Raw genomic sequence first — 13,125 nt, forward strand, 5'->3', positions numbered from 1 at the left:
CTTTACCTTATGTCCATTATCATGGCTCCATTAGTAAAGGCCTCTGGATAGTGAACAGAAACTCATGGCTGATTCTTTCCTCTTTAGTCCAGGAATGTTGAACCTAATTGTCGCATTACCTTAATGATGCCTTTAAGCATTCACCTATGGCGCATTGGGGCGGGGGGCTGGGGGGGCGGTGGGGTGGGGAAGAATCTAAAGAAGATTGGCTGTGTTTTATTTTTGTTGATTTAAATGAGTGCAGGGGACTGAATTCGTGAGAATTACTGAGGCCCACGTTCTAAAGTTCGTAGCATATCAGTAATCATTGACCCGGACCGTAGAGCTGATGTTGAGATTTTAACTATATCTGTTGTTCATTTAACACTCAGCTTCAGTCTCACTAATATTCCTGAGCAAGTTCACTTAGTGATTCAGGCAGCAATCAAAATTCTAATGAGTAGCATGCCACAAAAAAATGTTTACATATAATTGTCCAATTGGTGGAATGCTTCCACGACAAACCAATTAATCATGGAACAGTTTTCAGATTCTGTTGGAGAACAATAATAGAAAATCAATGTAAAATTAGAATAGTCTGATTTTCAAATTAAGATTAATTAATTAAGTAACCTTTAGCCACCTTTATGCATAGACCAGGGTTCAGGGCTTAAGTCCAGAACCAATGATTCTTCTTGATACATCACTTACTCATAATGAGGCTCCTAAACAGATTGAATTTATTACTTATTTTAAATTGCACCGATGCTGATAGACTGCTCTGCCAAGACATTCGATTAAATGTTCACCATTATCAGCTGGGTATTAAACAGCAGAATGTAGGGAGGGCATTCAGACAGGGATGATCAGGCTTCTTTACAGAAACCACGGGATTTTCTCTCCATTAATCTCAATGAAAGTTAAGATAGTTGGCTCTGCTGGGTGCAGATGATTCACCAGTCTAGATTTTCCTTTCAACATCCTCAGTAAGTTTGAGTTTAACTTTGAGCCATTCTTTTGACAATAAGTTTCAGCATTCCTTTGTGGACTCTGTTTTTCCATGGGGAAATCACCCCAGCACCCACCTGGTGGGATTCAACAGCCACAGTCATGGCCATGAGCCACCCTGTCTAATTATTCCCAACCCAGCAGATAGCGCCTCCATTTTGAGGCATCCTCAGTCTCCTGCCTTCAATGGTCCATCCATTCTTCTCAATTGGATGGGATTGCCGGAGGCCGGGTCTCAGTTGGCTGACTCCAGGAGATCATGAGTTCCCGCCGCGGCCACTTCTGGATTCCAGACCCGGAACTGAGGTCAAAGTCAGGATCGTAACCCAAACGGGGAAATTTGGCCTGTACAATGAGGCACCGGGGCACTGCTTCCCAAAAAAAAACCCAGTGGAATCCCATTCGCCAACTCTGAAGTGCAAGGTGTTTCCCCTGTACCCTAATAAAATTAGGCTATGGGATTGCCAAAACTCCAGGATTGGCCTGCATTCTCCAGGAATTAAAGATCAATCTCCAGGACACTGCTCTGTGCAACCCTGGAGAAAAATCACTGGGACATTAAAGAAGATAGTTTTTCGAAAAAAAAAAACCCTTTGAACATTTCTCTTTACCAGATATAAAAATATTGAAAATGGGGGTGGGGGGTGTGGGGAAGGGCAGTCTGTTTTGCTGACATTCAAGCATCATCCAATTGGGTAATGAGTCTTTTCGCTTTCCAATTGGTGTAGGAAGGCAGTACATCACAAGAATGGATGTGTTGGCCGACTAATGACTGAAGCGTGGGTTCAAGTCATGTGATGAATATATCTAATCACAGTTGGCAACCCTATTAGATTATAATGTTCCTTTTATAAAACCATTCCAAAACAATATCATTCCATCATTTGTGAACATCAGGGAACTGTGATCAATGATTAGTTTTGGAGGATTACATTCAATTTCTGGACTAAACGAGATCAATGCAAATTTTCTTGCAAACACATTGGGTCTCCAAATGAACAGATTTTATTTTGCATCAACAGGCATTAAACTCCTTCTAAACATTTCTGAGGTGTGAAAGAAATAAATATGAAAATTGAGTCTGAGCAAGCCATCGTGCAGGAAAATGACTTAAAAACTTTTATTTCCTTCAATATGGCCTGTACAGGGACCTGCAAGCACTCTTGACTTTCCCTTCACCTCCCATAGTCACTCCCAGCGCATGATCACAGCAAGTTCACAACCCACATCATTTCTTGACAAACGGGCAATAATAAGCAGCACAGTACACAATATCATCCTCGGGGGCCCCCGTGGTACTTTGGACTTTTGACATGTTAACCTACGATTTTGCAAATCAGAAAGGGAAAGAGGCATTTCTTCCAGCTCGGTTGAGAAGTGGATTGAAGAGGCTCTTGTGCTTTGGGTAGGGAAGAGATACTGCATCAAATAGTTTAGGTGGCCTTAAAACCTTTGAATTTAAAGTTGCCTTTTCATTTACCCTCTAGGAAAGGTCATGGCATACATCTGCAAAAAGCCACGTGTATCACTATGTGTCCTCTACTAAATAGAAAGGAATAGGTTAAGTGCACAATGGCAAAGCATCTGCATACCATTGGTGTGGGAGAGACGGCACACTAGCTTCAGGAGTAAGATGCTCGTGCTGTGTTGCTGTTGATTGTGGTATTCAATCTAAGGCATTAATAATAATGCTCATTTTTGTCTCGATGTAACCAAATGACATAAAATTGCATCTACTGATCTACTACTAATGTGTATTAGACAACTGTCCAATTTCACACTGGTGGGATTGAGCTGATTATCGATATGTCCTTCTCCATATGACAATGGTAGTATGAGGGGCAGGGGGAGCATCGCTTTTTCACAACTGTTCAAGAACATTGCTCCAAAGAGCAGTTGAGTCTTGAGAGCAACTTCTTTTACAGGAATTAATAACTGCCTCTGTTTCCCTCTTATTTGTCATTGTAGGACAGGTTTGACCGCTATGGGAACCTTTCAAGTGTCAATACATTTTAACAACAGTGATTGTACAGAATTATACATTACCTGAGGTTTGTTGGTTGGACCCGAAATGAACATAGATGTTGGTACGAGGTAACTACTTGAACAACAACAACAACCTGTACTTATTTAGCACCTTTAAGGGAGTGAAACATCCCAAGGCGCTAAAAGCATGAAGGAAAAGCCTGCAGCACATTAACTGGCAACATTGATATCCCTTTTACTTAATGGTACAACATAACAATTCAGAGCGTCTAACTTCTGTTTATGGCCCATTTCTCCGTAAGGATATACATAAACAAATAGACATTTCTCCAAGCAATGATGTGCCAGGTGGTCACTACTGCATCATTACCTATAAAAATATTGCATCAAAATATGAAGAAATTTAGATATTTTCCATATTCCAGTGATGTACTCTTTTCGTTTGAGTTCAGTGTTTGCTGAAAGCAGTGGGTGGGGTGGGGTGGGGTGGGGCGGGGGGAGTGCAGATTGCCATTGTTGCTCTGCGGAGTCAAGTTAAGTCAAGTACTCATTGTTTACTCCTCCATTCACAGAGGTGCTTGATGCTGCATGGACAAGGCCCCGCTCATCATCCTTCCTCCGGCACTTGTTTCTGATGAACAAGTACAAGGCTGTACAAGGTATGGCTAAACTCGGTACTCCAGCCAAAACGACAATGACCGCAGTCACCCAACCAGGATAGGGCATCACAGCAAGGTTAGGGAAGTTTTCCTGTTGAGAGTTGCAGAAACATCCATTAGCTATGAAGACCAAACATACAATTTGAGTGCTAACAGCATTTTCCAATCGACCTTTCAGCCCATTCTAAGGACTGACCGGTCACATTGAACAGAATTTTATGCCTCCCGCCAGCGGGTTTGCAGTGGATTGGGGAGTGGGGGCAGGAGCGGGGGTTTGGTGTGGGGGGGCTGTAAAATTCCACGGATGGCTTTCCTGTAACCCTCCTGCCCAATCCTGACCTGTCCACAATTTTATGGTGGGACGGGCGAGGCCTGGGTTGGCTCACCCACCTTTGCCTGAAATGAGGTCCTTGAGTGCTCAATCAATGACCACTTAAGGGGCCGTTTCCCACTCGGCCTCAATTTTGAGGCTGGCGGGGAGGCCTGGCAAGTCACCTTCCCGGGGCCTCGGGCAGGGAGGGGGTGATGCCTCCCTCAATAGCCTCATTTCCACATCGAGTGCCCCACCTCCCTCCACCCCCCCCACCCACCCCCCACCACCCCTCGAAAGACTGCCCTCTGTGGGTGAGGCAGGGCTTCCTTCCGAATGAGAGAGTGCTAAATGGCTGCGAGGCAGCCAGTCTGAGCAGGGATATGTCCCCACTGACTCTTTGGGTGGCAGGACAGGAAACCCCCACAATCTGAAAAAACCTGCCCATTAGCAAATATTATTATGGTTTGAAAGTAATCTGCAATGTTCAGAAGCGATAGCAAAGAATGTGAATGCTGAATTCTCCGAGCGGGCTGCCCACTTTGCGCTCATGTACTGCTTACCCGCGCCCTCCCTCTTTACAACTGGTTACAACACAGGTTAGAGTCACCCGGTATTTTCCCAATGGAACAGTCACTCTACATTCACTCTCTGATAGACATTGGTTTGATAATGTACTGTGTTTTGCTATTTAATCCACTTAAGGCATTTTCAAGCCAACCTGAGTTAATGACAGTTTCAATAAAGTTGATATGATCAAAATCAACCTCAGGTATAGGCCTTATAACATTTAGTGGCCTTTATGAATGAAGACAAGTGCATGGAGCTAGCTTATCCTAGGTATCAATTACTGACAATGGGGCAGCATATTGTGGGCAGGAGCAAGTTCTGTTATAAACATGCTTTTGATTAAAAATTCAACTTGCTAGTATGAAAAATCAGCCTTGATTAATATAAAAGAATACTTACATATGTTTTATCCCAAACGATGTATGTCAGCTCCTCTCTAACTTTAATTACAAAGTAAAACACGAATATGACCAGCATTATAAGGGGGCTAATGACTCTCCAGGTGGCTTGCCAGAAAATATTCGGCTTGTGACCAATCATCCATTGGATGTCGTTGTTGAATCTGTGAAGGAGTAGATACAATAATTCACACACGTGGATATATAGATTATAAAGAGGCTCTTTATCAGTATCTAGCAAGAGATACATAACTAGTGAACTTCATATCCACCGTTCTCTTCCTTATAAGTAAGGTGGAAATTTCTTGTTTTATCACAGAATGACTTCCAGGCAAAGCATTCGGTAATATGGGGTTTCAAATGTACTATTACATAGACCATGCAGTTTATTAGTGGGAGTAATTTTAAAGGCATAATTACACTCTGGATGCCTTCCCCACTCACTCCCAATTTTGGTCCCTTTTCTTCTGTGATCTCCAGGGAATAATGGAGTGTACTTTTTCACAGGGGCACCAGACCTCTGACACCTGGCCCAAGTGTCCATTATGCATGTCTGATTGCCCTTTAACCTTTAGGTTGGTTATGTCGTAGGTCAATGTGCTAGATACAAATGTATTACCCTGTTCTAAAAGAAAAATTAATATTTTTAAATTCCGGCATGATAGCTGTATGCCAAGTAAGAAATCCAGATTAGCTAAAACAGTTCGCATCAGGCTCAATGCTATATATTTCATATATTTTAAAATGCAGCTTACTCCTGTTAATCCAAAGTTATTTTGCTCAATAAATCAAATTATTCAGTGGTTTGAATTAAGCAATTTTGATAAAGTAGTACATTTACATAGCACATTTCATATTGTAAGAAGTGACAACCCTGATTCACTGGAGAAAAGAGACAGAAATGAACACGAAGCTAAAGAAGGCTATATTGAGAAGGGTGACTAAAAGCTTAGTCATTGGGGCAGTCTTTAAGGACAGTCTTAAAAGGAGGTGGGAAAAATGGAGAGAAGGAGAGGCTTATAGAGAAAACACCAGAGATTAAGGCCTATTTGGTGGAAGGCACGGCCACCCATGAGGGGGCAAAAAAAGGAGTTGGGTGCATGAGGTCAGAGCTGGATGATTGCAGAGTCCTCAGAAGAGTTGTAGGGTTGACAATAGTTAAAATATAGGGAGGAATAAGACCATTTAAAAACAAGGATGAGATTTTAAATTTGAGGCGGTGGTGGACTGGGAGCCAATGTAAGTCAGCGAGCTTGGGGGGGGTTGGGGTGAATGACCGTAACTTGGTTTTGGGTTAGGATAAGGCACCAGGGCTTGGATGAACTCAAGTTTGTGGAGTTTGCAAGACGGGAGGCCAGTCAGGAGGGCATTGGAATAGTGGAGTCTGAAGGGTTTCAGCACAGATCGGGTATGGTGGAAACCAGAGATGTTTCAGAGGCGGTCTTGGTGATGGAGAGAATGTGGTGCCGGTAGCCCAAATAGGGTGTCAAACAGACTGGTTCAACCCAAGCGAGTAGCTAGGGAGGGGTTGGAGGTGGCAAGGGAATAGAATTTGTGTTGGGAACTGAAGGCAATGGTTTTGGTCTTCCCAGTGTTTAATTGGAGAAATTTGGAGTAAATTCAGTACGGCGTGCAAGCAGCAACAAAATGGCAGTGGAGCAGCTGCTAGTGAGGTAGAACTGGCTGTTGTCAGCGTACTTGTGAAACCCAACGTCATGTCTTTGGATGATGTTGTCCAGAGGCAGCCTGTAGAAGAGAAGCAGGAGGACAGGATGGAGGCTATAAATCCTTGGGGGAGGAGCGGCAGCTTCAGAGATAAAGATGTGCGAGTGGAAAAAGAAGTAATTGGGACAGATTTGGGATTAGCCCTTAAGCAACAGCCCCTCCTCCACATTCCATCTTAGAGTCAAGACCTTTGCGAAAGGCAGGAGAAAGGGAGCTCATTGTTGGTTTATTGGCTGGAAGTAAATATTGAAGAACAAATGTGAAGGACAAGTGTATCGACATGAGTGGATGAAATGTGGTTTTAACCAAAGGACAGTACAGCGGGAGCCTTGGACACCTGGAAAGCTGGTGAAGATAAAATGGTGCAGGCCGATTATGGTGCGACATCAAGCTGGTGACAACATCTGCCCAATTTTAACCCTTCCCATGCACCGTTCCCATGAAGTAGGAGTTAAAATTAGCCTCAATGTATGTGTGTGGTGCATTTTGTTGCTAAGTACCTTACACAGTGAGATAACTTACTGTGCAAGGACTGGGGAAACTTGATGGATTTTAACGGATGGGAAATTGTGGGCAGTGTGTTTCCAATTTGCAATGGCGTTGGACAAAGCTCCTCCCCACAGTTACAGACTCGGACAATTACTCCCACGACTCCCAACCGCAGTGAAATTCTCAGTCCCTGAGTAAATCTGACCAATATTAAATTCCTTTCCCAAATGCTAATCACTTTGTGATAGCATAAAACAGTTTGGGCATAAACATTTCCAAAAGTCGCCAAATATTTTTAAAATGCAATATGGTATCTGATCCTCAAACTCCAGCAAGATAGACAGTGGTATACAGGGATGGAATTTATTGCTTTGCTTTCATGAGTGGCCCTCAGCTTCCCCAATCATACACCCCAATAGTACCAAAGTGTATTAAGGCTTGCCAACTCTCCAGGGTTGCCCTGAAGTCTCCAGGAATTGAAAATGAACCTCCATTGAGGAACCTGGGAGAAAAATCACTGGGGTATTTAAAATAAAAAAAAGATCTTTTTACATATTCTTTGAATACTTGTGTATATTTGCTCTAGAAATATTGGAAAAAGGAAGAAAAGGCTGCGTGGGGCTATTGAACGTACGAAGTTATGTGGTGAGGGCTCCTAGAATAAACCCGACAAGAGTTGGCAACGTTAAATGTATCGTCAAAATGAACATCATTTGAAGGCTCTTGTTAAATCTGGAAAAGAGTTCACTGACCTTCATCATTTGGTAAGAGTGAATTATGTATGAATCACTGAATAATACATAATGCATAAATAAAAGAAACAAGGTGAATGATAGTCAGTTCTTTCTGAAGCAGTAGATGGGGAAAGGGTAAAGGAAAGCAATACTGTTCCGCAAAAGAAAACTATCTGCGCCATATTCTTCTTTAACGTAGAATTATGAACAAAACTCAATGCTGAAAGTATCATTTTGTTACCTGTCGATGCCGTAAATGTATACAACAGACACCATCTCACAGAAAGCGATGATCAGCAGAGGGATGGAGCCAGCATAGGCGTCAAAGAGGGCCAGCCAGTAGTTTCCAGATTTTAAGATAAATATGAAAGCTATTAAAAAGCAAACCAGACAAACCAGGCCTGGAAGAGAGAACAACAGAACTTGTTTTGTTCGAGTGAACACAATGAGAGTGACATTCATCTCCTTGCTGTCCCACCCCTAAAAATGGTGTGGTAACAGGAACAAATGCATGCGGGAAAGTGAAAACGCTGACTTATGGCTTATTGTCTGCCTGAGTGAGATTGCCATTTAGGGAGAAATTTGTTATGTGGCTTCAAGCACACGAGGAACTTGATAGAAACAACTTGATTTCACATGGGACCCTTACAACCAGCAGGTAGAGAGATAGCAGTCAGATGCCAGATCCCAGGTTGATGGGTCAGTGTTTAATCTTGTGCTGCCTATTCTCCCTTGTAGAAGGAATTTCAATCACTCACTTCCACACAAGTTTTGAGGTGCTTTGGGTGAAGAAATAATGCCTGTTCTTTCTAAACAAAAAAAAAAATTGCCTTTTGCAACTGCCCTGACACTGCAAAATGGGGTTCTTTTGCAAGGTGATTCCTTTAATATGCACTTAAACCTCATCCTCTTTGCTGTATTTCCATCCAGTATAAAATAAGACTGGCAAGGCCAAGTATCAGGGGGATCTGAACAGCTGGCAGTCAGGGCATAGCAGGGAAATGCAGGGTAAGTGAGATCATATCTGCTCAAGTGGTCAAATAGCAGCAAAGGGAACAAAGTCTCTTCTATCTTTATGCCTGCATGCAAACTCAAGCCATGAATTTCGTCAGGGTGCGTCCTAATTTTGCCAGATGTGTGGTGGTTAGCCACCTAAACGAGGCTTGTACCAGTTTTCCAGCACTTAAGGCATTGGAGCAGGAGCAGCTCCAAGCAAATTCCTGGCCTTAGGCATCAATGGTTGGACACAATAAGGAACGCGTTTAATACAGCGAACATTGTTTTGATTTCTATGAGGTAGGAACAGAATTTTTGCTTTTCAAGAATTAGTTAAATAGTAAGATTGCTTGATCAATATGACTCAAGAAGAGATAATAGTGGCTGTTTAATGGTCCTAACAGCTCTAATAATAGATAAGTAAATGGAGGGCTTATGTTTACCGGTAACAAGTTCCTTGGGCCACTTCTTTGGGAAGAGTTTCATATCTTCTAGAGGTACCAGCACGCCTTCTAAATTTCCAAACATTGAAGAAAGACCAAGGCAGAATAACATGATGAAGAACAAGATGGACCATAATGGAGAGACAGGCATTTTTGTGATAGCTTCAGTGAAGACAATGAACGCCAATCCTGTGCCTTCGACACCCTGTATTAAAGGAGATTAGAGTTAGCTGAAAAAGTCCAGGGACAGGTGCTTGGTAGTCGATTGCACACCAGTCAGTTAGATAGAGAGTCAGACTAAGCCACAATGCCCCTGGTCATGCATCGACTAGCAGCGTGAATAGCCGAATCTCCATTGTGGAGAGTGCTAATATACATCTTGAGAATGCACATCGGCCACCATCAGTTTCTGTAGGAGATTGCAGAGTTAATGGAGCTCAAATAGCCGTTTGGTAGCGCAGAATTTGAGTATTTCTGAGAAAAGAGATATGTCGAAGCTTTTCATCTTGCACTCATCAGGACACGCGCAAAAATACCAATATAAGGGGAAAACAGCAATTTATACTGTGAAGAGAGTGCTGATTGATTGGCTTCACATACGGTTTAAATTGTTGTTTTCCTCTTACATTGGTATTCTTGCAAGTGCCCTGATGAGTGCAAGATGAAAAGCTTTGATATGTCTCTTTTCTCAGCAATAATGGAGCTCAATTGAGAAACACTAAAGGAGTACAGCGAAACTACCAATACCAATGGGAACTACATTTGCCTCGTTTAGAAATTGACTAAAAGATGAGGGTTTAGTGATACTATTGAGCAGATCACATTGCTCTTAGAATGTCCTTCCAGGAGCTGAACCTTTTAGGATAAAAATGCTTGCATCATTAGTCGGGGGTTGGGGGGTCATGGCCAATATTCCATGTATACTTATACATATACGTGGCCATGGACCTGTATACATATCACATCACATTTCTTTTCATAGTTTGCATTTAGGAAGAGGAGAGGGTTGAAATAAATAAGTCTTTGCATTCTTGGTTTTTAAGGTACAATGTTGAAAAGACCAAGGAGCCCAAAGTAATGTTACATAAAACAGGCGTATTTGAGTACTTCAGCATTTATATTGGGATATTACTTAATGAGAATGAATTGATGGAAAAAAACGGCAATATTGAATGATAGAAAGTACATGATCATTAGTTTTGACCTTTTTCATCTGCCTTCCAAAAAGCAGCTTAAAACAGGTTAGAAGAATCAGACAGCATTTCAAGGAATCACTGCCAGGGCAGTTTGAACAAACACAGTCTGAGCTAAAGGTACTGACCTGACTGAGCAGAGAATGCAGGTTACAGACCTTCAAATCCAGCTTAGATACAACCTGAGGGAAGGTGCTGTTTAACTGGTGAAGGATTTCATCATAGTTCTCTCTGGTCAAATTGGTTTCTGGCAGATCAAAAGCATTCATCAAGCTCAAGATATTGCTGTAAGGAAACAAAAAACACATAAATGAATCAGACTTTAATCAACGTTACTTGATACTTTTGTCACAGACAGCATTTTCAAATTGCCTCACCCGTCTTTTTGCTCCCTCTGTATATCATATCGTTCACTATAGAACACCATCTATAGAATACCATCCACTATACAATACCATGCACTATAGATTATCATCCACTATAGAATACTATCCCCTATAGAATACCTTCCCCAATAGAATACCATCCACTATGGAACAACGACCATTATCGTATATCACCCACTAGAGAACACTATCCATTATAGAATACTGTCCTCTCTACATCTTCACCCTCTATAGAATGCCTACCCCAACAGAATAGTATCCACTATTGAATATCATCCACTAAGGGGCAATTAGCTCAGCTGGCTAAGAGTGTGGTGCAGAATAGCGCTAACAGCATGGGTTTAATCCCCATTCTAGCTGGGCTAATTCTTGGGGCCTACCTCCTGGGCTTGACCCATAGTGACGTCAGGGCATAAGACATGACATATGACATGCAAAAAATTAAGGCTTAAGTATTTGCAACAATCTTCAACCAGAAATGCTGAGTGGATGATCCAATTCGGCCTCCTCCCGAGGTCCCCAGCATCACAGATGCCAGGTCTCACCCAATTCGATTCACTCCACATGATTTCAGATACAGCTGAAGGCACTGGATACTGCAAAGGCTATGGGCCCTGACAACATTCCGGCAATAGTGCCAAAGACTTGTGCTCCAGAATTTGCTGCACCCCTATTTGTTCTGGTACAGCGACAACACTGGCATCTACACGGCGATGTGGAAAATTTCCCAGGTATGACCGGTACAAAAAAAAGCACGACAAATCCAACATGGCCAATTACCACCCACCAGTCTACTCTCGATCATCAGTAAAATGATGGAAGATATCATCAGCAGTGCTATCAAGTGGCACTTGCTTAGCAATAACCTGCTCACTGATACTCAGTTTGGGTTCTGCCAGGATCACTCAGCTCCTGACCTCATTACAGCCTTGGTTCAAACATGGACAAAAGGGCTGCACTCCCCAGGTGGGGTAAGAGTGACTGCCCTTGACATCAAGGAAGCATTTGACAGAATGTGGCATCAAGGAGCCCTAGCAAAACTGGAGTCAATGGGAATCAGGGGGAAAACTCACCACTAGTTGGAGTCATATCTAGCACAAAGGAAGATGGTTGTTGTTGTTGGAGGTCAATCATCTCAGATACAGGGCATTGCTGCAGGTGTTCCTCAGGGGAGTGTCCTCGGCCCAACCATCTTCAGCTGCGTCATCAATGACCTCCTTTCCATCATAAGGTCAGAAGTGGAGATGCACCATTTGTGACTCCTCAGATACAGAAGCAGCCCATGTCCAAATGCAGCAAGACCTGGACAATATCCAAGCTTGGGCTGGCAAGTGGCAAGTAACATTCACGCCACACAAGTGTCAGGCAATGACCATCCCCAACAAAAGAGAATCTATCCATCGCCCCTTGACATTCAATGACATTACCATCACTGAATCCCCCCACAATCAACATCCTTGGGGTTACAATTGACCAGAAACTGAGCTGGACTAGCCATATCAATACTGTGGCTACAAGAGCAGGTCAGAGGCTAGGAATCCTGTGGCGAATAACTCACCTTCTGACTCCCCAAAGCCTGTCCACCATCTATATGGCACAAGTCAGGAGTGTGATGGAATATTCTCCGCTTGCCTGGATGAGTTCAGCTCCAACAACACTCAAGAAGCTCGACATTATCTACGACAAAGCAGCCCGCTTGATTGACACTCCATCCACAAACATTCACTCCCTCCACCACTGATGCACTTTGGCAGCAGTGTGTACCATCTACAAGATGCACTGCAGAAGCTCACCAAGGCTCCCTACACAGCGCCTTCCAAACCCACGAATGCTACCATCTAGAAGGACAAGGGCAGGAGATACTTGGGAACACCACCACCTGGAATTTCCCCTCCAAGTCACCCACCATCCTCACTTGGAAATATATCGCTGTTCCTTCACTGTTGCTGGGTCAAAATCCTGGAACTCCCTTCCTAACAGCACTGTGGGTGTACCTATACCACATGGATTGCAGCAGTTCAAGAAGGCAGCTCACCACCACCTTCTCAAGGGCAACTAGGGATGGGCAATAAATGCTGGCCTAACCGGCGATGCCCACATCCTGTAAATGAGTTTTAAAAAAATGAGCAACCCTCAGTGGACTTTGGCAAAGGGCGAAGGCAGGGACACACACTGGTCTTCCACTGCAACTGCCAAGCTACCCAGACTTCTTGGATCCTCCTTGCCCCTGGGATTGTGCACAATCAGCC

The 13,125-nt window shown here is 43.2% G+C and overlaps 1 protein-coding gene across 1 annotated transcript in view; it reads right to left on the reverse strand.

Annotated features, from left to right (window-relative positions):
* Window positions 1-1,971: 1,971 nt before the first annotated feature.
* LOC144679142 (sodium-dependent neutral amino acid transporter B(0)AT1-like) overlaps window positions 1,972-13,125 on the reverse strand; it is a 48,518-nt gene continuing 37,364 nt past the window's right edge. The window contains exons 8-12 of the mRNA XM_078539503.1: window positions 10,619-10,775; window positions 9,298-9,502; window positions 8,100-8,259; window positions 4,912-5,074; window positions 1,972-3,723 (exon numbers count right to left, since the gene is read on the reverse strand). Coding sequence (XP_078395629.1) covers window positions 3,508-3,723; window positions 4,912-5,074; window positions 8,100-8,259; window positions 9,298-9,502; window positions 10,619-10,775 — 901 coding nt within the window. The 3' untranslated portion in view covers window positions 1,972-3,507. The remainder of the gene's footprint in view (window positions 3,724-4,911; window positions 5,075-8,099; window positions 8,260-9,297; window positions 9,503-10,618; window positions 10,776-13,125) is intronic.

This window comes from Cetorhinus maximus, chromosome 3, assembly GCF_964194155.1.
Source record: "Cetorhinus maximus chromosome 3, sCetMax3.hap1.1, whole genome shotgun sequence".
Classification (NCBI taxonomy): Eukaryota; Metazoa; Chordata; class Chondrichthyes; order Lamniformes; family Cetorhinidae; genus Cetorhinus; species Cetorhinus maximus.